Source organism: Barbus barbus, assembly GCF_936440315.1.
Source record: "Barbus barbus genome assembly, chromosome: 48".
Classification (NCBI taxonomy): domain Eukaryota; kingdom Metazoa; phylum Chordata; class Actinopteri; order Cypriniformes; family Cyprinidae; genus Barbus; species Barbus barbus.
Genome location: NC_136726.1, coordinates 18,051,802 through 18,073,077, shown reverse-complemented (window position 1 = coordinate 18,073,077; position 21,276 = coordinate 18,051,802). Strand labels below are relative to the sequence as shown.

General features: G+C 39.0%; 1 protein-coding gene across 3 annotated transcripts in view; it reads right to left on the bottom strand.

Moving 5' to 3' along the window:
- LOC306866975 (furin-1-like) overlaps window positions 1-21,276 on the bottom strand; it is a 108,601-nt gene that overhangs the window by 33,161 nt on the left and 54,164 nt on the right. For 2 of the 3 annotated variants that reach the window (XM_079412435.1, XM_079412436.1), the window contains exons 3-6: window positions 17,998-18,096; window positions 13,145-13,240; window positions 10,170-10,298; window positions 8,005-8,081 (exon numbers count right to left, since the gene is read on the bottom strand). In XM_079412435.1, the coding sequence (XP_079268561.1) occupies window positions 8,005-8,081; window positions 10,170-10,298; window positions 13,145-13,240; window positions 17,998-18,096 (401 nt within the window). Of the gene's footprint in view, window positions 1-8,004; window positions 8,082-10,169; window positions 10,299-13,144; window positions 13,241-15,359; window positions 16,374-17,997; window positions 18,097-21,276 lie in introns of those variants that run through there. The other variant, XM_079412437.1, reaches the window with a different exon arrangement.

The following is a 21,276-nucleotide window of genomic DNA, read 5'->3' as shown; positions in this document are numbered from 1 at the left end:
GTTTCGGAAACCCACATGTCCTGAATGAGAAAGCGATAAGGAGAAGGAAGACAGTCAGCAAGTAATAAAGAGACAGAATCTCAGATAATGGCATGAGAAATGAGAGGGTGACGGAAGTGGCAACGAAACCTTCGCCAGCTCTTTGACGCAACTACAGCAGCACATTCCAAAACTCCACCGCTCCTAGCCTGTCCCATGATTAAGTCTCTAGCTTCAATTGCCTGGCTGGCGCAGGACGTCGGATGCTAGGGCAGATTTCCAGCATATCTGATGAGATTCCAGAGGCCCGACAGCGCTGGAAAGGCAGGCTGACAGGTCTGGGTCACGTGAGGCGAAGGGTTGTGTGGAGAGGCAGAGGCTTTGTGCCTAACCGTGTTATTTAGACCTCTGCCTGACAGCTACCTTACACAATCCATCCATCAGGGGCGTTATTAGAATTAAAGAAAGAGAAAGGAAGAGAAGGACTTTTAAGGTCTTGTTTATTGATTCAATAAAGCCAACGAGATCTCGATATTGACGGACTAAAAAACAAAAAGTCTCCAAGCTGACTTCCACCCAATTCCAAAAGATCAGGAATTTAAACACCATGATTAAGGCAACAAACAGATACACTTCACAATATGCAATATACAAAATGCATATAAATATACATTTCAAGCTTTTTAGAAACATTTACTGAAGCTTGCCTGTGCAAAAGGCTAAGATTCTTGATTACCAAATCATTTTAAATGCTACAACCAAATCATACTATTATAATTTATAGTATGAAAAATGGATATTCACTTAGAGATCTGCTGTTACATTTTACAGTGTCATTAAATTACTAATGTTATAAAAGATTTTTAGATGACTGTAAAGATGATCCAAATGTAAAAATAAGCTAAATGAGCATGTATAATTAAATAAAAATAAATAAATAAAATTAAATATTACAATTCCATATTCCATTTAATAAAATAAACCTCTAAAATCACTCATTTTAAAATGATACAACTGAATCACAATACTATAATGTATAGTTGAAAATGGATATTGATTCTGAAAATATTACATTTAACAGTGTCATCATTATTATTTTTTTGTTATTAAAGATTACGTTTTAGATTATGGAAATAGTAATGTAATATGAATGTAAAAAAGGGGGAAATGAGCATGCATAATTAAAAATTAAAATTTAATTAAATGTTAAATTAAAAATATTCAATTCAATTAAACAAGTTCATTTGGAACCACTGATTCAAGCAGCAAATAAAAAGAGCCAAATAAAAAAGAAGTAGGCCCATATTTTTCTTACTAACCCCACAACAGCAATCGCATCACTCACTTATCACGACTAAAGCACAAAGAGAGATAGAGAGATACGAAGAGAGAGACCATTAATGTCATTCCAGCTCTCAGTCTACGGCCAAACCATTTCTGCCACTTCTATTTGAATTTGAATAAGCACTTTACTGTCCAATTGTCATTGGCAGAGAGTTCATGTAAAAGCTTCAAATCCTGGAGATGTGGAGTGCCAGTTGAAATGGGTTATGGGGGATCTGATTAAAGCAGGTGTGTACAATTGTGGCTACGAAAACAAAGACGTATGCCATCCCCCTCCACCCTCTTCAGTAGCTGGATGAGTATCTAACATTAGCATTACGCTGCTGAGATGACGCAGAGCTTTCAGCTCACTTGCACTGCCTGTGTGGAATTGGTTCAAAGAAATGTAAGCAGTGGATAATAGTTTTGTGGATAATAGAATCAGAATCAGAATTAGCTTCATTGCCATGTATGTTTGCACATACGAGGAATTTGTTTTAGTGACAGTAGCTCCACAGTACGGCAGAATGACAGGACACGGATAATAAAAAAAATACTAAAATAATAATGTACAAATATACAAAAATGGACAATGTACAAAATAGCACAAACACAATATACAAAAGAGACAATTCAGTACGTACAGGTATGTTAGGTGCAAATTTGAAATGTAATAAGTGCAGTGCCCTCCAAAAGTATTGGAACAGTAAGGCCAATTCCTTTATTTTTGCTGTAGACTGAAAACATTTGGGTTTGACATCAATGATTTTGACCCTTTTGCTGGGTGATTTTACCAGCCCTTTTGCTCACTCTGGATGAGTACAGTTCTTGGAGACTAGGGAGGGTTGTACCAATGATTCGATCAGCAGTCCGGACCACCTTCTGTAGTCTTCTGTGGTCAGATTTGGTAGCTGAGCTGAACCAGACAGTTAATGAATTGCAGAGGACTGATTCAATGATGGCAGAGTATAACTATTTCAGCAGCTCCTGTGGCAGGCTGAACTTCCTCAGCTGGCGAAGGAAGTACAACCTCTGCTGGGCCTTTTTAACAATAGAGTCAATGTGAATGTCCCACTTCAGGTCCTGAGAAATTGTGGTGCCCAGGAATCTGAATGACTCCACTGCAGCCACAGTGCTATTCATGATGGTGAGTGGGGGGAGTGCAGGGGGGTTTCTCCTGAAGTCCACGATCATCTCCACTGTTTTGAGCGTGTTGAGCTCCAGGTTGGTAAGACTGCAACAGACAGCCAGCTCCTTAACCTCCTGTCTAAGCGGACTCATCACTGTCCTGAATGAGGCCGATGACTGTGGTGTCATCTGCAAACTTCAGGAGCTTGACAGAGGGGTCTTTAGATGTGCAGTCATTCGTGTAGAGGGAGAAGAGCAGTGGGGAGAGAACGCAGCCCTGAGGAGCTCCAGTGCTGATCGTATGGGTGCTGGATGTGTATTTTCCCAGCCTCACTAGCTGCTGCCTGTCTGTCAGGAAGAAGTTGATCCGCTGACAGACGGAGGTGGGGACGGAGAGCAGAGTTAGTTTGGGCAGGAGGAGGTCTGGAATGATAGTGTTAAAGGCCAAGCTGAAGTCCACAAACAGGATCCTCACATAAGTCCCTGGTCTGTACAGGTGTTGCAGTATGTAATGCAGTCCCATGTTGACTGCATCGTCCACAGACCTGTTTCTCTGTAGGCAAACTGCAGGGGGTCCAGTAAGGGTCCAGTGATGTCATTCAGATAAGCCAAAACCAGTTTTTCAAATAACTTCATGACCACAGATGTTAGAGCCACAGGTCTGTAGTCGTTAAGTCCTGTAATCTTGGGTTTCTTTGGTACGGGGATGATGGTGGAGCGTTTGAAAGCATGAGGGGACTTCACACAGCTCCAGTGATCTGTTGAAGATCTGTGTGAAGATGGGGGCCAGCTGGTCAGCACAGGATTTCAGACAGGCTGGTGTCACATTGTCTGGGCCTGGTGCCTTTCTTTTCTTGTTCTTTTTGAAGACCTGGCGCACATCATCTTCTCTTATCTGCAGTTCAGGTGTGGGGGAGACAGGGGTGTGAATGGTGTTTTTTCAAACCTGCAGTAGAACTCATTCAGATCATCTAGCAGTTGTTGATTCTCCACAGTACTGGGGGATGGTGTCTTGTAATTGGTGATGTCTTTCAGACCTTTCCACACTGAAGCCGTGTCACTGGAAGAGAATTGGATACTTAGCTTATTGGAATAATTCCTCTTTGACACTCTGATCTCCTTTTCCAGTGTGTATTTGGCCTGTTTATACAAGACTCTGCCCCCATTCCTGTAAGCATCTTGTTTTGCCTGACGGGGCTGAGTTTTGCAGTGAACCATGGTTTGTCATTGTTGTAGGTTAAATAGGTTAATAGCCATCTATAGGTAGGAACAAAAAGAACAAAAAGAAAATGAAGGACATGTAAAAGAAATTAACAAAAAAACAAACATCTTACGGTGCCCTTCCTTACAGGAAACTTTCTCCCTTTGTCTCTGTGTTTGCTTCAGTCTCTCTCTCAGTAGATAGGCATTGAAATAGTCTCTTGGTGCCATGTTCTGAGAACGTATCAAAGAACGGCAGCTGTCTTTGGATCAGCGTATCATTTTGAGCACCTGGCGATGTCCCGTAGGAGAGAAAATGAGGTGTATTTAATATGAGATCTCAATTGTTTCTCCTAGATAGAAATGAAGAGCAGATGGAGATGCATCTTCTGCTTTTTCAGTTTTTTCTCCTGAGAAAAAAAAAAGACTCTCATGTGCTTCCTCTAGAGTTTCAGAAGAAATCACTGCAAAGCATTGAAGCTGAGCTGGCTGACAAACCAAGTCTGGTTGGTTAAATTGGTTAGTTAAACCCGTCGAAGATGCCAGCACCTCATGTTTAGAATCATCAGGGATGCTCCGATCAGGATTCTTGCAGCCGATACCGAGTACTGATTTCTTGTCATGGTGATCGGCCGATACCGATTCTGATGCTTCAGGCTTTTTATATAATGTTATTTAATTAATCACAAAAAATAATATTTATACAGTGAACATTTTAATATGCCTTTAAAATGGGGTTTATGCATAACATTATGTATATCAGGATACTTAATATAAGGTAAAAATAAATACAAACAAAATGGAGCAGTCTGATGCAACCCACAAGGTTTATTTAAACATTATCCAATAGTAAACGGTGGAGGACAAAATAAACATTTAATCTCCTAAAATTGAGAAGACTGATGCAACTTAAACATTGTCCAATACAAGTCTGAGCAGGACAAAATTAATATTAATATTAATATTAATATTAAACTCCTAAAAGAACTAATTGGAGTTGTTTGATGCAACTCATCAGGTTTAATTTAACATTGTCCAATGTTAGAGAGAGGATAAAATAAATAGAAACATTTAAACTCCAACATGGAGATGTCTGATTTAACACATAAGGTTTAACACTGTCCAATATAAGCAGGGGTGCAAACTCGTCAGCAGTGAAAAAGGTGACAAACTAACAACCCCTCCAACAAATGATTTCTGAAGGATCATGTGACACTGAAGCTTGGAGTAATGATGTTGAAAATTGCATTCACATAAATAAATTGCAGTTTTGTAATACAGGAGTGTATACATCCAAAATCAACTGATACAATAAAAAATATGGGCCGATATTGCACTGATACATCGTGCATCCCTACTTAAAAAAGGAACTGAATGTGTTAAAGTCCCCCTGTAGTCAAATATTTTATCCCTTAAAACTTATCTTTGATCATCAAAATGACATATTTAAATGTTTTTTCTTGTGAAAATAATTTTCTCATGCCTTAAAATAGCTTGAATGTAACTACACCCTTGCCTCATTTACTATACGCGGATTTATGAATATGCAAATTAGCTCCGCCTCCACTCAGTCCCACCAGCCTGCGCCTCCTAATCCACTGAACTGTAGTAAACACAAAACAATGGCATACACGGATAATGACTGATACAACTATGTTTTTACTAGCGGACAACTACAATGAATACTGTAACATTCGTTACAAGTTACTTACTTGACGATGTTGTGTCCTAAAATGCAGCCGTTTGCGATTCTTAATTCGCGCCCACGAGCAAAAGCATGTGAAGTGCAGACGCCGATGCAGGAGAGGTGGGTCTGACTCCGAGCTACTTTTCCACTACTGCCGTGGGTTATAATGCAAGTTAGCGGTTCTAAATTCACATTAAACCACAGCTTCATGGGTTTTTTTGCACTAAATTATTTTTGGTTTTGTGCTGGTATTGGTATAGTTCATGCTAGTGATAGGAATCTATCCCTTGACGTGATTGGTTATTGGTTTGTGACGTAGCAAACCGAGGGCTGTTTCAAACCGAATTTCTGTGACTGTCATTGGGAAACTGCAGTTTTAAGGAGAAAATACTCAGCAATGGTGTTGATTAATGGATTGGCACATGGTTTGTCTAAAAGCATATTAAAAACACCACATAGAATTATAAACAACATAAAAAACTTGATTTTCACCACAGGGGGACTTTAATGATGAAAGCATATTAAATCATCTTATTCCTATTATTCTTATCTTGAGGGATTTTTGGACAATCATTAAGGACAACAAAAGCATCATGAGAGTTGTGAGCTATGAAGTGTCCAAGTCTGATGGTGAGCAAAAATGTGCACAGTTTTTTTCTAAACAGACTGCGGAGAAAAATACAGTGCCAGACTGAAAGCTTTTTTTTTTTAACAGGAAAAAAAATAAAAAATAATAATAAATAAAAAAATCGGTCTAAAAGGTGTACTACCCCTTAATCTTCCTGACAAAACAATGAAAAGCCTCTGCTTCTAAAAGCACTGGTAGCCATCCGTGCATAAAAGCCATGAAGCCAATAATTACTCTTTAGTGTGGACACCAACGTCTGTGTCAATATATAGGCTATATAGAAAAATGTGTTTTTGTCTTCAAAAGATGCATGAACGATAACCTGGCAACGCTGGCACCATCTCCCATTTAATCACAGTGCAGCGCTTGATGACTCTGCCATGTGCTTCACTCAATAGCCGAGGCTCCAATTCATCTCAAAATCAGATTTTACAGGGACAGAAGTAAAAACAAGCCACCTTTCATAAGACATTTACATGTTACATAATTTTGTTGAGAATTCATAATGTGCCTTTCATCTGTATGGAATAAATCCCTTTGATGCAATCTGCCCTCTATGAGACCGCCTCAATGTTTTGGCTATTGACACAGTCATGCATTTTGCTTCTCATTTCATGGACATGTACCGATTCAGTTCAGGATAATCATCTTGACAGCTAAAGTGTTCAAAATGTGCCGCACTTGCTGTGCACCGGGCTGCATAGGTGTTGGGGATGGATTCCCCCTACTTTCCTTAGCTGATTGATCATGATGTATGTGTGTGTGTGTCTGGACACCGAGAGTGCAACGAATGCTTGTTATGGCTCCACTGTTGCCATGAAGAGACTGTCACACTTTAAGTACCACCACCCGATGGTATTAGCAGGAGTGAAGACAGTAACTTCAGCGCATTAGTAGCAGAATGAGGTGCTCCAAAACGACTGTGGCAGTTAACAGATTCTTAAAGATTTGCTTCTGCAACTTTGTAAGCTGCACTGTTCTGAGGAGATACCGAATTTGGAGTCTTTCCTCTCCATCCTTCTGCTGTGAAATTCTGAACAGAACAGGAAAACAAAAAAAGAGAGAAAGAAACAGGGAGAAAGAGCCCTGGCAGGAAGCCCAGAGTGCAAGAGCTTTGAAGCAAATACCCCTGACGGCAGAGCGATGGGCTTCTGGGAGATTTCAGGGTGGAGGGATGAAGAAACGGTCTGGGGTTAAAGGGGCAGGATGGGGCTAGCCTCCATTACGGCTGATCTAATGATGCTTAATAGGCATGAGTCTATCAAAAAGGAAGAGTAAACATTCAAATGTCTTCAGTGCACTAAATTAAATCTAAGCTGATTTATGGAGCAAGAGCAAGGCTAAAGGGAGGACTGTTATATTGTAGATTGTGCATCTCTATAATAGTGCTCAAAATGCTCTTCAAACATAATGATGGAAAAAACAGAAAGAGCCATGGAGAGTGAAAGATGAGAACGAGGTCATTGGTCGGTTAATTTCAATGGTGCTGCAGCAGGCGACTGATTGCTGCTACATGACAGACAGAGAGAAAAAAAAAAGATAGGCAGAAGCGCAGAAAAGGAAGTGCTCCCTATGGAGAAACCAAAGGCACATTGTGCAGTTATGAGATTTCCTCTAAAATGCATTTTTCATGAGTATTTAACAGCCGTTGGTGCACGTCTCTGAACGGCAGGTGCTTCGCTGACTGCATTAAGCCTACCGAACAACGCAGCTCCAACCCACTTTATATACCCGCGCCGCAGTTACTAGCTGTACATCACAGCTTAAATCAGTGCACCAAAGAGGAGAGACCTAGCGAGCTGCCTACCTTGATCAAACGCACCCAAAATGCAATCTAGGTAGGTGGCACGCTAGGTTTGCAAACACAGCCGGAGTTAGCAGTACGCATGTTTACACAAGACAGATTCTGGCTTTCGTTACCTGAAAGAACCTCTAAAACATTTACAACCAAAGAGCTTCTGCAATATGGCATGTTTGTTGCAGGCTGACAGATCTGGCAACCCTGCTGTGGATGCACTGATTGGAACGACAAAGAAAAAGACGAGAGAGAAATTCGTACCTGTTGTCATTCAGCTGTGTGTATCTCGGCTGAGGGTCTGGATCTCTGTCATTCACATCATAACTGGCGTCAGGATCCTTTAAATAAAATACAGCATAAATTAAAAAGATCATATTGCAACAACCTTAGCTTTAGTGCTGTCACTGAGAAATACACTGAATTTTATCTTGCATTTCTTGGATGCACACCTACCTAGACGTCATTATAAGGCATTGCAGATGTAATTGAATATTCAAATTAAGGATGCAAAAAAACACATTTTAATAATCAAGAACTAGGTATAATTAGACTAATTCAGGGTCATGTCCACCACACCGATATGCTTCTTAAATAACAAACTGTCTGCTGATATGAATTAAATTCATAGAGATGGTTAAGGTAAAATGCCGCAAACCCCTGAGACACCTGAGGCGAGAACGATTTAAGCAGAAAGCATTATGGGATAGAATGTACAATAAGGCTGAACAGAAATGTTCGGTAACCCGAAATACCTCATGAAGCCACTGTGAAGAGTCTAATTTCTGTGCAAAACCAGGTATTACGCAAAGTTTTCATAATCCTGACTGTATTACTGAAACCACATCTCTACTGTGCAAAGTACTTTAACGTCAAATGATGTAATTGTGAATCAGAGCATTAAGAATTCAGTAAACCAGAAATGTGCAAAATTACATATAAAAATCGATTAGTAAGTGGGCCATCTGAGTGACTCATCAATGTTAATGAAGCCATGTATAATTAGGCTGATTTAGGGTCATGTCCACCACACGCAGATCAGATGCTTTTTCTTTCGGGCCGCTCATATAACATGTATTCAGACAGAGTGCAATGACATGCAACAGAACGTTCTGAGACATTTTTGATGCGACGATATCCATTTGCCTCTGTTCAAAGACAAATGATTAAAAATAGCACTGACTGCACAGCCCTTCTGATACATACCGTTTATTATGCTATGACATAAATTTATCATCAAAGGCAAATTTGTTGCAAAAGTGGCGTTTTGATGGCTGTAGCAGCAATGCTTTAAATGTTATGAATTTAACAAGACGCAGCTTTAGAGATGGAGAGTTTACTCTGGCAGTGTTGACGGTCTAACAGCACAATATGCCAGAAGCATGTTATAACCATCTCAAAAAAGTTGCATCTGTTAGTTCATTCTCGTTAATGAACCACTGCTAAAAACAAAGACTATAAAACACAAATACTAGTCTACATTACTAACTGACTATTACATATGATACTCATAAATGCTGTGTAGGTAGGCAGCTCAGGTTTGGAAACAGTCAATACATTAATTATAAATGACAACGTCAATGTCAGTGAATTAATAGTAAATTACAAGATCATCAATGCACCAAAAAGGGCAGAGCTTATGAATGCTCATAAATGCCTGAAGAACTACAGAAAATTAAATAACTGCAAACACTATTTATCTTAACTCTAAGACTTACATATGAAATAAAAAGTCAGAAAAATCAGTTTTACTTCAGAAATACATTTTTGCCTTATTTTAATGCATTATGTACATCGGACTGATCACAACAAACATTTATTTTTCACTGCGTACAATTTCTGAAGCATTTATATGATATAGAACAAGCCTCTTTTTAGTAAGATTTTAGCCTAAACGTTTTAATTTCAATGAAGTAAACAATACAAATGTATTTATATTTAAACGTACACTAACCTTTAAAAGTTTAGAGTTGATATGATTATATAATGTTGTATTCTCTTGAGTTGCATTTATTTGAACAAAATACAGTACTAGCAGTTATATTTTGAAATATTATCAAAATTTAAAACAACTGTTTTGTATTTTCATGTTAAAATGTAATTTATTCCTGTGATATTAAAGCTGAATTTTCAGCAGCCATTACTCCAGTCTTCAGTATCTGATATGCTAATTTGGTGCTCAAGAAGCGTTTCTTATCAATGTTGAAAACAAGTCACATAATAAATATATATAATATAAAATGCAAATATATAAACATAAATACCTTTACTGTCACTTCTGATCAATTTAATGCATCCTAGCTGAATAAAAGTATAAATTTCTCTATACAAATCTTAGTGACCACAACCTTTTGATATATATTAATAAAGCATATAAATATCATTGCTCACTCTTCAAAATGTACAGATTGTGAAAAAGGATAGCTCACATAGTTTCTCGCTAGATCAGGGTGATCTTTCTCAATGCCGTCATCTAGAATGGTCACGACCACTCCTCTTCCTGTGAAGCCCCGAGCCCAGGCCTCCTTCACATTCAGGTCTCCATGACTGGGGTTGTACTGCAAGAAAATGGATTTTTCATCATTAGTCAGATTTTACATGCAAGTTCACTGGTGGCAGATTCCTCAGTTCTTTTATTTCCCTTCAGCAAAGGCAAATGTTGAACTCTGTAAAGCTCCTGTGTGCAGCTCAGCAGAACACAAGCCCTCCAAGCCATTCTGGGAGGGAAGCGTTAACAGAGTCTTTGACCAAGACCTCCCAGTAGAGGAAAGGCCACCTGCAGGACTTTACACACACACTGATTTTTTTACCCTAGCACCTGAGAAAGGTCAAACCGCAGGAACTAATGCTAATGAACTGCTCACACAGTCACATGCGTTTTCCTCCCAGATGGTAGCCAGTCAGCAGGACGATCCCAACAAGGTGTGGAAACTCATTCCTTTTAACCCGACAGCTTTTTCCCCAGTGAAGTTCTTGTCCTATCTCCTTCTCTCGCTCTATTTCATTTCTTCACACTTTGCTTTTATGCTCAACGCCATCTGTTAAAATGGCACGGCTGAATATTTCCTTCAATGCAGAAAGACGAATATTAAACGTAACTGTGGAAATTGGGTGCAGAAACACAATGAAAAACTTTTATTGGCACGTCTTGAGATTACTGCACCCTTCGCAACCTTCTCTCACCCTAACAAAAAGCATAAAAATAAGCAGACAGAATCAAATTGCTCATCGTTCTGTGTTGCTTCTTCAGAGTAAACAACTTAAAAAGCATTCATTCCCTTGCCAACAATGATACAATCTACATTTTCTAGTATAAAAGCACAAAGTGTGTGTGTTTTGGGTAATGTTTGACAGTAACACGTACAGATGTGGCTTAAAAGAGGTTGTGAAGGAGCCGAAACTTTAACAGATTAGTATGCTAATGGAGAACGGCAGCTCTCGCGTTTGTTTTGTCATCCGTGGCCTAGGATGCTCTCTGGTCTTTCAGTTCACACACAAATATGTTTTGGACTAGGACTCGTGCTCTGAATACAGAACGTAGCTTTAAAAGCAGTTGCGCAAACAAACATTTGAAGACACACCGATGTGAGCGAGTATTCATGCATACACCCACACATAGTAATTATTTTGTGTAAGTTTTGTATAAACTCAGTGAGTCAGACTCATTCTGAATCTGGGTTAATATGATGTTGTGCCTTCTCTGTCAGTGAACGTGACCATCAATACATTAGCTCACTTCGCTTTCGGTTGTTGTCTGTGTGTGCGTGGAGGTCACAGGACTAACCTGAATAAACAATATTTATATATTCATGCTTTATTTACGCCACCGTTTGATTTGACAACAAAATTTGCAACTCATTTCACATCTGTGATGTATTTTAGAGTGGAACAGAATTTTCTGCAGGACATAATGTAGGGTGGGACTTGTGTTGTCCACTGTGATTTTTTTTTTTTTTTTTGTGATAGCATATTTGATAGGATATAAACAACACATTAGGCTGTAAGATATTATATTTTATCTGCCTTCTTTTTATTCAATTAAAAAATATATGATATGAATCTTAATTGCTATTAAAATAATATAGGTTTATTTTGGACTCCTTAAAAAATCAGATGTATGTTTATTTGCCATATATTTTTGTCTATATCTACACTACCATTCAAATGTTTGGAGATATGCTTTTAAAGGAAGTCTTTTATGCTCAACAAAGCCACATTTATTTGATTAATTATTTGAAAGCACATTATTATTTGAAACATTATCAATGTTGAAAATGGTCTTGACTGTGCGTGTAAATTACTTCACTGTCACTTCTGATCAATTTATTGAATCCTTGCTGGATAAAAGTATTCATATCTTTCAAAAAACATCGTACTGACTTTTGAAAACTTTTGAACAGTATCTATTATATCTAGTGTGGTCACAAATCTGACTCTAATTTGTATTATAAAAAATAACAACTTTTTAATGCATACAACCACAAATGAACTTCTTTGATTTGTTTATAATCATTTAATAGATAAATTATTTTTCTCCCAAACAAACATGATACATGCAGTACTATACCCAGATTGTTCATCCAAGAACTAATATTTTGAAAAATATCTCACTTTATCTTCTATATGCAGAAATTCATTGGAGTCCAATGCTTTTTTTGGACCCCATCCACTTTAACGGATTAAAAAAACCTTATAATATCTTCTTTGTACTTTGCACAAAGAAAATCACACAGATTTGCAACAACATGAAAGTGAATGCATGATGACAGACTTTTTAGTTTTGAGTGAACTACCCTTATAATCTTTCTATATTAGTTCATAAGGCACCTTCATATTCTCAGCATGTATTTTCTTTGTGTTCATCACGCTCGCTTTAAGTGGTTAGATGACTCTTTTCGAATTCTACTTCAATACACCTCAGAGATAACATTCGGTTCACTTTAATGTAGCTTGTGACACTAGAAACAAGTGGAATCTGAAAAGGTCCTCTTTTGAACTCCTTGGCTGTTCTCGCCAATCAGATCCACCCGGTAGCCTTGGTTACGTCAGACAAGTTGTTTCAGAGGCTGAGAAAGTTTCTATATTGTGATGAAAAATTCAGAAAAAAATGTCTGTCCTTTAGAATAACATGCACTGATGTATCATTCACAATAAGAGGAGAAACATTTAATAACTATGTAAAAAAGAATCTATTCCGATGTCATGTCATCTGGAGACTATACGCACACAGAATACTGTTTATATATTTCAAAACAGACATGGGAGATTTAGAGATCTGAGAGAATGTGAGAGCTCACAGATCAAGGGCGGACTCCTTTCCATTGTAGAAGCACTTTAGACGCATTGCATTCAAAAGCTCAATGTACAACCACAATATAAATACCTACAGTAGCTTTATACATACCAGGTACCACTGCTGGGGGAATTTTGGATCTGTGGGTTCATTATGAATGTCTCTCTTGTGTCTTCGCTTGGCAATCTGCTGCTCTGCCCAAATCACCTGAAAATTACACCCACACACACACACACACACACACACACAGAGATTAGAGGCAATATCTTAAATATTACATACCTACATCCTTGTAAATCACACATCTCAATTTTCACCTTTAACTAGGGATGTACGTCCCTTCTGCACAGCTTGTCCTCGCTCTAAAAATATCAACATTTCACATGGTGTTCTTTTCAATCTGCTGTTTTATAGTGTTTCATTTAGCTGTGTATGTGTGTTTGAAAAAGTTTAATCTGAAAATGAAAATGACTTCTCGCTATTTGCAAAGACTATAAATCTGCAATGAAAAATGAAAAAAGTGAAAAGTCTCTATATAAACTCAAACATTTCTCATCCAATTCCTCCCAGATCAAATGATCTTAGTAACACCATCCACTCTGGTGTACTCTTACTGTATGTTGATGACTGACTCATTTGTTGCTAGTTTTACATATGGGAATTTTAGTTGAAACATGATGAAACATCACTTAGAACTGCATTAAGTCTATTGATCTATCAAAGAGCAACCTCTGAGCAATAAAAAACGTCCTCTGGGCAGTGTTTTGTGCGATGAGATGGCCATGGCTAACATAGACAATAACATTCGCATCTGAGGTATTAGCAGCAGAGGCTGAAATCTAATCAAGAACCAGAGACTTATGGACGTATGAAGTGCTCTCTCTGCAAAACAATTGTTTTAAATGAGCTTAAAGGTCCACAGGGCCCCTGCCTCATATACAGGATTCATTTTTCTCTTTTCAAGGGGATGACCAGAGAGCCCACTGATTAAATCGAATAACTCTTGCCTCTTCTCATTCTTATGTCCATTGTATCGTTCTGATAGGACAAAACAAGTTTCTTTCTTGGAGAAGACACATGTACACCAGTGTGGCATTTCAGCAAAAAGCATTGCTTACATAATTACATGTATGCTTGGAGGTTGTTATTTACTGTAGTCTTTTTTATTTCGGTCAGTGGGATGAAAACGAACCCTCTCTGGGTTAATGGATGAGTGAGTTGTGCTCTGAAAATCAACATAGTTAAGACACCTTTATATTGCCTTGAGCTCACTGACTGCACATACTACATACCGTCCAATTTGCAACTTTTTTTTCATGAATCAATTAAACTAACTCACAAAAATCAAACAAGTAGATGGTCTGAATGATGAATAGAATCAGTCAGCTAATTTCCGCAATGAATTGCCTGTGATTACTCCCTCAGGCAATGAGTGAATCAAAATGAGAGCTGTTATTTTGTTATGTACCTTTTGAAAGCAACATTACGAGCAAATTTCTAAGGTTAATAAAATTAAAATCATTTGAATAACGTTTTGCTCATATGATAATGAGGTATATGTCGAACATCACCTGACCAAACCAGAAAACAGGTCTAATCATATCCGTTTGGCAGAGAAAGCGTTAAGAGCCGTATGAACTGTGCTGAATTCTAACCTAGCTAGTTGTCTTTATTGTTTGCGTTTAATTCAAATGTTTATATCTGAATGTTGAACTTTTACAAAACAATCTGCATATGCGATAAATATTGGTTATGATCTTTGGTATCTCCTTCGAAGGCATCTAGAGTAAAACAGTTCCATATTAAACAAAGAGTATACAAAACATTTGAACTGGAAGCGATGAGACCTGTTTTACAGAAAACTGACTTCTGTTGCACATAAACCCCATATGTACTTAAAGATACACCAATAACCTTCTTAGTGTAATAATAATAATATATATATATATAATTAAATGTATGTATATGTATTTAAATAAAAATATAAACTAAATGTTTCTTATGCTCATCAAGGCTGCACTTATTTGAATAAAACAAATCAGTAAAAACAGTAATACTGTGAAATATTATTGCAATTTAAAATAACTGTTTTGACATGCTTTAACTCTTTTAATGTATTTTTTAATTTATCTTGTATTGGAAAATTATTTTTTTTGCAGCAATTACTCCAGTGTTCAGTGTCACATGAGCCTTCAAAAATCTTTCTCATATGTTAATCCTTAAGAAATCATTCTGATATGTATAAAAAAAATCAATGGTTGTCTACAAAACAAAATGTAGCAAACAATATTTTGTGTCTGTGTCATGACAACAGGAGCCAACTCACATGACTATATGACAATGTAATGCAGTTCAAGCTAAACCAAAGGCTCATCTTTTGGAAACAGCCGTGTACTGTACTTGGACTTTTTGCACATCGGTGCAAAACACTGAGCTTAATCCTTCCAGTGTATTAATACAACTCTTTTTGTCATCATTATATTCGTTTGAGTAGCAAGCTTTCACAGCTAGTGTTCTGCCGAAAGATGAGAGTGATTCACACAAAGACCACTCACACATACACACACGTACGCTTGAAATCCTTTGAGTGAGTCGTCCTTTACGTCCTTGTTTTGCAGTAATGCCAGCGCTGGGCTAAATTTATCACCAAAACAGCAAATGTGGAGCAAGGCCAGGTCAAATTTGGAGGAAGAATGCATTTCCTGCTCCTTTCACATCTTGCTGCTCTTCGTTCCTCAGCAAACTTCTGTGAAGTCCACTTTGACTTTTTGCGAGCGAAAGAAATTCCGGTTAGCAAGGGAGAAGGCGATCACGTACTGGCATTCAATTTCGTATAAATTCCGGTCGCTGGAGGGAATGTGCTTACAAGCAGCAGCCTTCAGAAATATGCTTCATTAGCATAAAACCGTGCTGACCTCGGAATGCAGAGCAGGCGATGCATGTGTGCGTGTTGTAAGCGTGAGGCTTGTGCCAAGATGAACCCTGGCAACAAGAATGCCTGACCCGCCGCAACAGAAACGGGCCCAGAGCGGAATCCTGATGCTGTTAGCCTTGCATAAATAGAGGCTAGCACACAAGGGAGCAGCAATCCAGCTTGTATCTTCCCCTCTCTTGTTTCCCGCTGTCATAGATCAGTGTTAGAAGTCATCCGGTCTCTTCTTCTGGCGTCTGGTGGGCAGGTGGGGTCTGGGAGGGCATCAGTATTAGCCGTGTAGTTGGATCTCCGGAGTGTGCACGGAGTTTTAACTAGTGTCTGAAGCTTCAGAGAGTGAAGATAAGAGGCTTGTCAGCAGGAGATCTATGGAAGCCTGCAGCCAGTGGCCCAAATATGCAGTCGCTCGGGATGCCTGTGCTGCTCTCAGATAACTTATCGGCATACCCAGAGTCCTGCACTTTAGTACTACCACACACACACACACACACCAATAAGCACAGTCAGTCAACCATCTGAGACTCTGACCCAACTACTTTGTCATGGCATGCTAATGACCTCTCCTTTCGTCTGGCCTCCTCTTGTATCATCTCCTCTCCTAATGTCTTATCTGTTCCCCTCCTCTCTCATTTCTATTCTTGCCTCAATCCCTCTCATTTCATAACTTCCTGCTTCGTCAGTTCCTCTGCTCTCTTGTCCCATTTAATTCGTCTCCTCGCATCTTGTCTTTTATCTTTTCATATTTTCTCCTTTCATTTCTTCCCTTTTCCTCTCTTCATGTCTCCTCTTCTCTTATTTCATCTACAACCTTCTTGAGTTGTCTCATCTCCTCTGGCCTCTTCTTGTCTCTTCTTCTTTCCTGTTGCCTGGTCTTATCCCACTTCTTCTAGTCTAATTTTTCTCCTTTCCTCTTGTCTCATCTCTTTACTCCTTCCTGCTCTACTCTTTTCATCTTGTCTCCTCCCTCTCCTACTCTCATCTATTCTTGTCCCCTCCTTCTAGCTCCTCTTTTCCTCTGCCCACTTCTCCCCCTTTCTCATCTCCTGTCCAACCAGGTCATGTGTTCCACTTGCTTCACATTATCTCTTCTTGCCTCCATCTCTCTCATCTCATCTCTTTCTGTTTTATCTGTTCCTCTCCTATCTTGTCTTGTATTATTCTTGTCTCCTCCCATCTGGTCTACTATCCTTTCATAGTTCTCTTGTCCTCCACCTCTTCACATCTCCTCTCATTTCATCTCCAAAAAGGGAGGGAACAGATGCGACAGTTGGAGTGAAGAGGAGACTCCACACAAACAGAGAGAAGAGGGGAGGAGAAGAGGGCAGAGGAAAAGAGTAGATAGAGATGAGAAGAGATGAAAATAAAAGTGGGGTAAGGAGAGAGATAGAGTTGAGAATCTCACAATCTCATCTAGTCTCCTTTTCTCTTGTCATCCTTTTGTCTCTTCTCCTTTCCTGTCTCGTCTCTTCTCTATTTCTCTCCTTACCCCACTTTGCTTTTCAACTCTTCTCATCTCTCCACTGCTATCTCCTCTTTTCCTCTACCTTCTCCTCTCCACTCTTTCAATGGGGTCTCCTCTCCACTCCAACTGTCTCATCTGTTCCCTCTCTTTTTATTTTTTCCATTTCATCTGTTCTCCTCCTCCCTTATCACCTCTCCTTTTGTTCTCCTTTCACGTCTCCTCCCATCTTGTTCTATATATTTTCATATCCTCTCCTTTTTTCGCTTCTCTTTTCCTTCATCTCCAACCTTCTGTTTTGTCCAATCTCCTCTCCGTTCATCTCATCTCCTCTTATTGTGCTTTCTCCTCTCATGTAATCTCTTCTGATCTCCTTGAGTTATCTCTTCTTACCCCCCCCCCCCCCCCCCATCTTCTCCTTGTCTTTCATTCCTTCTCTCATGTCATCCCCTATCATCTCTTCTCGTCTCATTTCCTCCCACTCTACATTTTCTTTACCTCCCACCTCACTTGCCCACTTTGTCATCTGTACAGACGTGTTTGTGAGTGACTTTGCTTGTGGCTCGTCTTTACCTGTGGCTCGGTGTGCAGTTGGACATGAACCCCGCGATGGCTGGACAAAGATCTCCTTACCACACCCCTGTGCTGGAAATGATAATAATCCCCGAAAATCTGTGGACACACAGAGGTGATATATTAGAGTGCTATTGCAAAGGAGTCGTGTATTACCCGCCGTACAAGGTCATATGGTCTTACACTCCAGAGGGAAACACACTCATTAACTCCAGCACCTGCTCACAGACCTGGCTATGTCTCTCTGCAACACACACACACACACACACACACACTACACACACACACACACACACACTCACACTCAGGGCAGAGCAGCAAAGGTTCAGGCGCATACATTTATCTCTTAAAGTCATAATACAAAACACAGAACAGAGCCAAAAACACCCGCACCCTAAAAAGAGCTTCCCACTGAGAGACAAATTCTGTGAAAATGATAAAAGGCAGGTTTTTTCATAACACACGCATATGGTGACAAGTGTGAAGTATTTCTTTACAATTTCAGATACTATCTGCACACACACAAAGAAAGAGCAAAATACACACAAATTTTAAAATGTCTAATGGCGAATAGTAGGAGGGATGGAGAAAAAAAAGATCTGACTCTCTTTTATTAATCTGATACACAGAAGCTTCGGTTCAATAAAGCAGCACATAGAAGAAGAAATTTCACTGTATCTGGACCGCCACACACTAATGTGTGGAATCTGGCGCTTAGCTGGGCAGCTCATAACCTTGTGTACTTTGAGCTTGTGTGCGCGTATGTGAGAGAATCATGCCTCTATCATTACTCATCTTGTTCTGTTCCCAGTAGGACGCTGAAAGCAACTTCTGGACGGCCGAAAACCCACACACTTCTTTCAGAAGTGACGTCAATGAATAGATCCTGCACTATACAGTCAAGCGTCTCCTTGCTAAAATGACGTTCATTTATCAAAACGCTTCCCTGCTGGGCTTCTGTTCCCCTGACGCTTCACTGCAGACGGCATCTCTTGGTTTCCTTTCCCGTCTCCGTCTCTCTCTCACACTCCATGTCCTTGTGATCAATAACATGACCTCTGCCGCCATCATCTACTTGTCTCACTGAAACTACAGAGGTGTCCCCTGGGATCAAACGGGGGACGGAAATGCTTTCCGAAACCAGCAGGACTCAGCGTGACTGTCTGAAGTGGGTAAATTGGGTAAAGTCGTGCCCGGTGTTCTGAAACCTTTCAGAAAAGAAAAAAATATCACATATCTCATTAATATCTCTGTGGTTTCTCCTAGACCGCAGTCTCCTAGACAAGGCAAATTGAGACTTTTGCTTAACTGTCTCCAGAAAGGATCTCAAAAATGTCACAAACTGTGCCAGCTGTGGCCTGCAATCGAAAGTCAGAAAAGCCAACAAATTTCTCATTAAATTCTGCAGAGAAAAAATTATGTGGGCTTTGATGTTCATATTAATTTTACAGCTCTATACTCTTACTTCATGTCAACCAGTGTTTGCTGAACTGTTGAATCTACAAAGCCATCAAAATAAATTATATTTTATCTGAGTTATGAGTTTGCAGTCTGACTTGAATGTGATGAGATAAACCATAAAAATAATACTAAAACAACGTATGCAATCTCCCGCACACAAAAACAAATAATACAACGTGGCCAGTGTAGTCCAATTCAAGAACAAATGACTCTTATGAGCCAGTTGCCTTTAGTAAAATGCTCAAAAGTTCAATTGTGGGTTTGAATATACTAACCAATTACTCCCTGAATCCATCAAAGAGATGATAGAATTAGTATCATGTACCATGCATTTTAAATAAATAAATTAAATTAAACACAATAATATAAATTAAATTAATAATACATTTAGAATTAGTATCTTTTCAGCAGAAATAGTTTGTGTATCTGCTATCTGTTATTTCTTAACTAGGAGCTCCATTAAGCCTCCTGTGTTATAAAAGAGTAACCTGTGACCAATAAAGCTTTTCCCTGATCTAGCTCAGTGTGTCGGACAAGGTCTGCAGGACTTGTGTAGCATGTTGTTAACTAGGATGGGGTCTAACGCTCTGGCGGCTGAGATCAGCTTCCAGCTTTTACAGTTCAAATCACACTACATGTGCTGTCAGATGTTTCATAGAATTCACACACCACTTCGTTTCATCCTCTACTTCTTTTCACTCTCTTTTTATACTCTTCAAATCAGTTATTCTGTCTCTTTCACCTACACTAAAATTTTAATACTACTACTGTGTGTATAAGTGTGTTTGTGAGCGAAAGTGTGTATGAGAGAGAGACAGGGATGGATAAAGATGGAACCAAAAAGAGAGATGGAATGAAAGATGGATAAACCTTAACCTTGATCTGCAGAAGTGAAAGTGAACATCATTACTCTCTTTGGCCTGATGTGTGAGTGTATAATTCATAAACCCAAAGACCAGAGATCTGAAAGACTCGCTCGCTTCCTCTGGACATGACACGTACTGAGAGACTGTGCCTTTATTAGATCTAAAGATGGCGAGGATGCTTTTACTGGCAGTCTGCTAACACCGCACACCCAGATGGAGGAGTTATAGGTCTACAAGAGGAAAGGTTCACACACACAAACCTTTGAGAAGTGAGGCATATTTGTTACCATGGTGCTTTACTGCTGTAATTATGGCACCCTGTAAAAAGAACAATGTTTTAAAAGGGCCATTTTCTACACTTTTGTATCAGTTTTTGTTAGTCAACTTTCCTTGAACCATTTTGCACACTTTCTTTGACCCTTGGACCTCAACAGGTTGTTTTAGGAAAAAACTAAATCCTGTTTTCCATGATATGACTTAAATTTTAACTCTTTAATTTAGACTATCAAATGCAGCTTATTAAGGGATGCCCACTTATTCACAAAGAAGGCATAAAGAGACCGATCACAATCAATTTTGTTTTTGTGTCATTTAGGGTGGGTTTATCTGAAATAGATGAAATAACAGGGCATCTTGGGGAAAGAAAAATAATATAAATAACAGATCTCTCAGTCCATGAATGGTGGTATAGAGAACATTGGCGAAAAAACAGTAATGTAGACTTTTGTCCATAAGTAACAAGTACCAATCATTTTACAAACATAAATACAAATGTAAAATGGTGTCAACTAGGGTTACTACGCCTCCAACCTGGCAAACATAGTTTTTTCCCTGAAAATTATTTATTACATCAGCCAAGTACCTTATAAACACCCAGCCAAACAGCATCATGCATTACGCATCAGAAAAAAGCATCAAAACTTTAGGAACATAGCAAGCAAAAAAGAAAAAG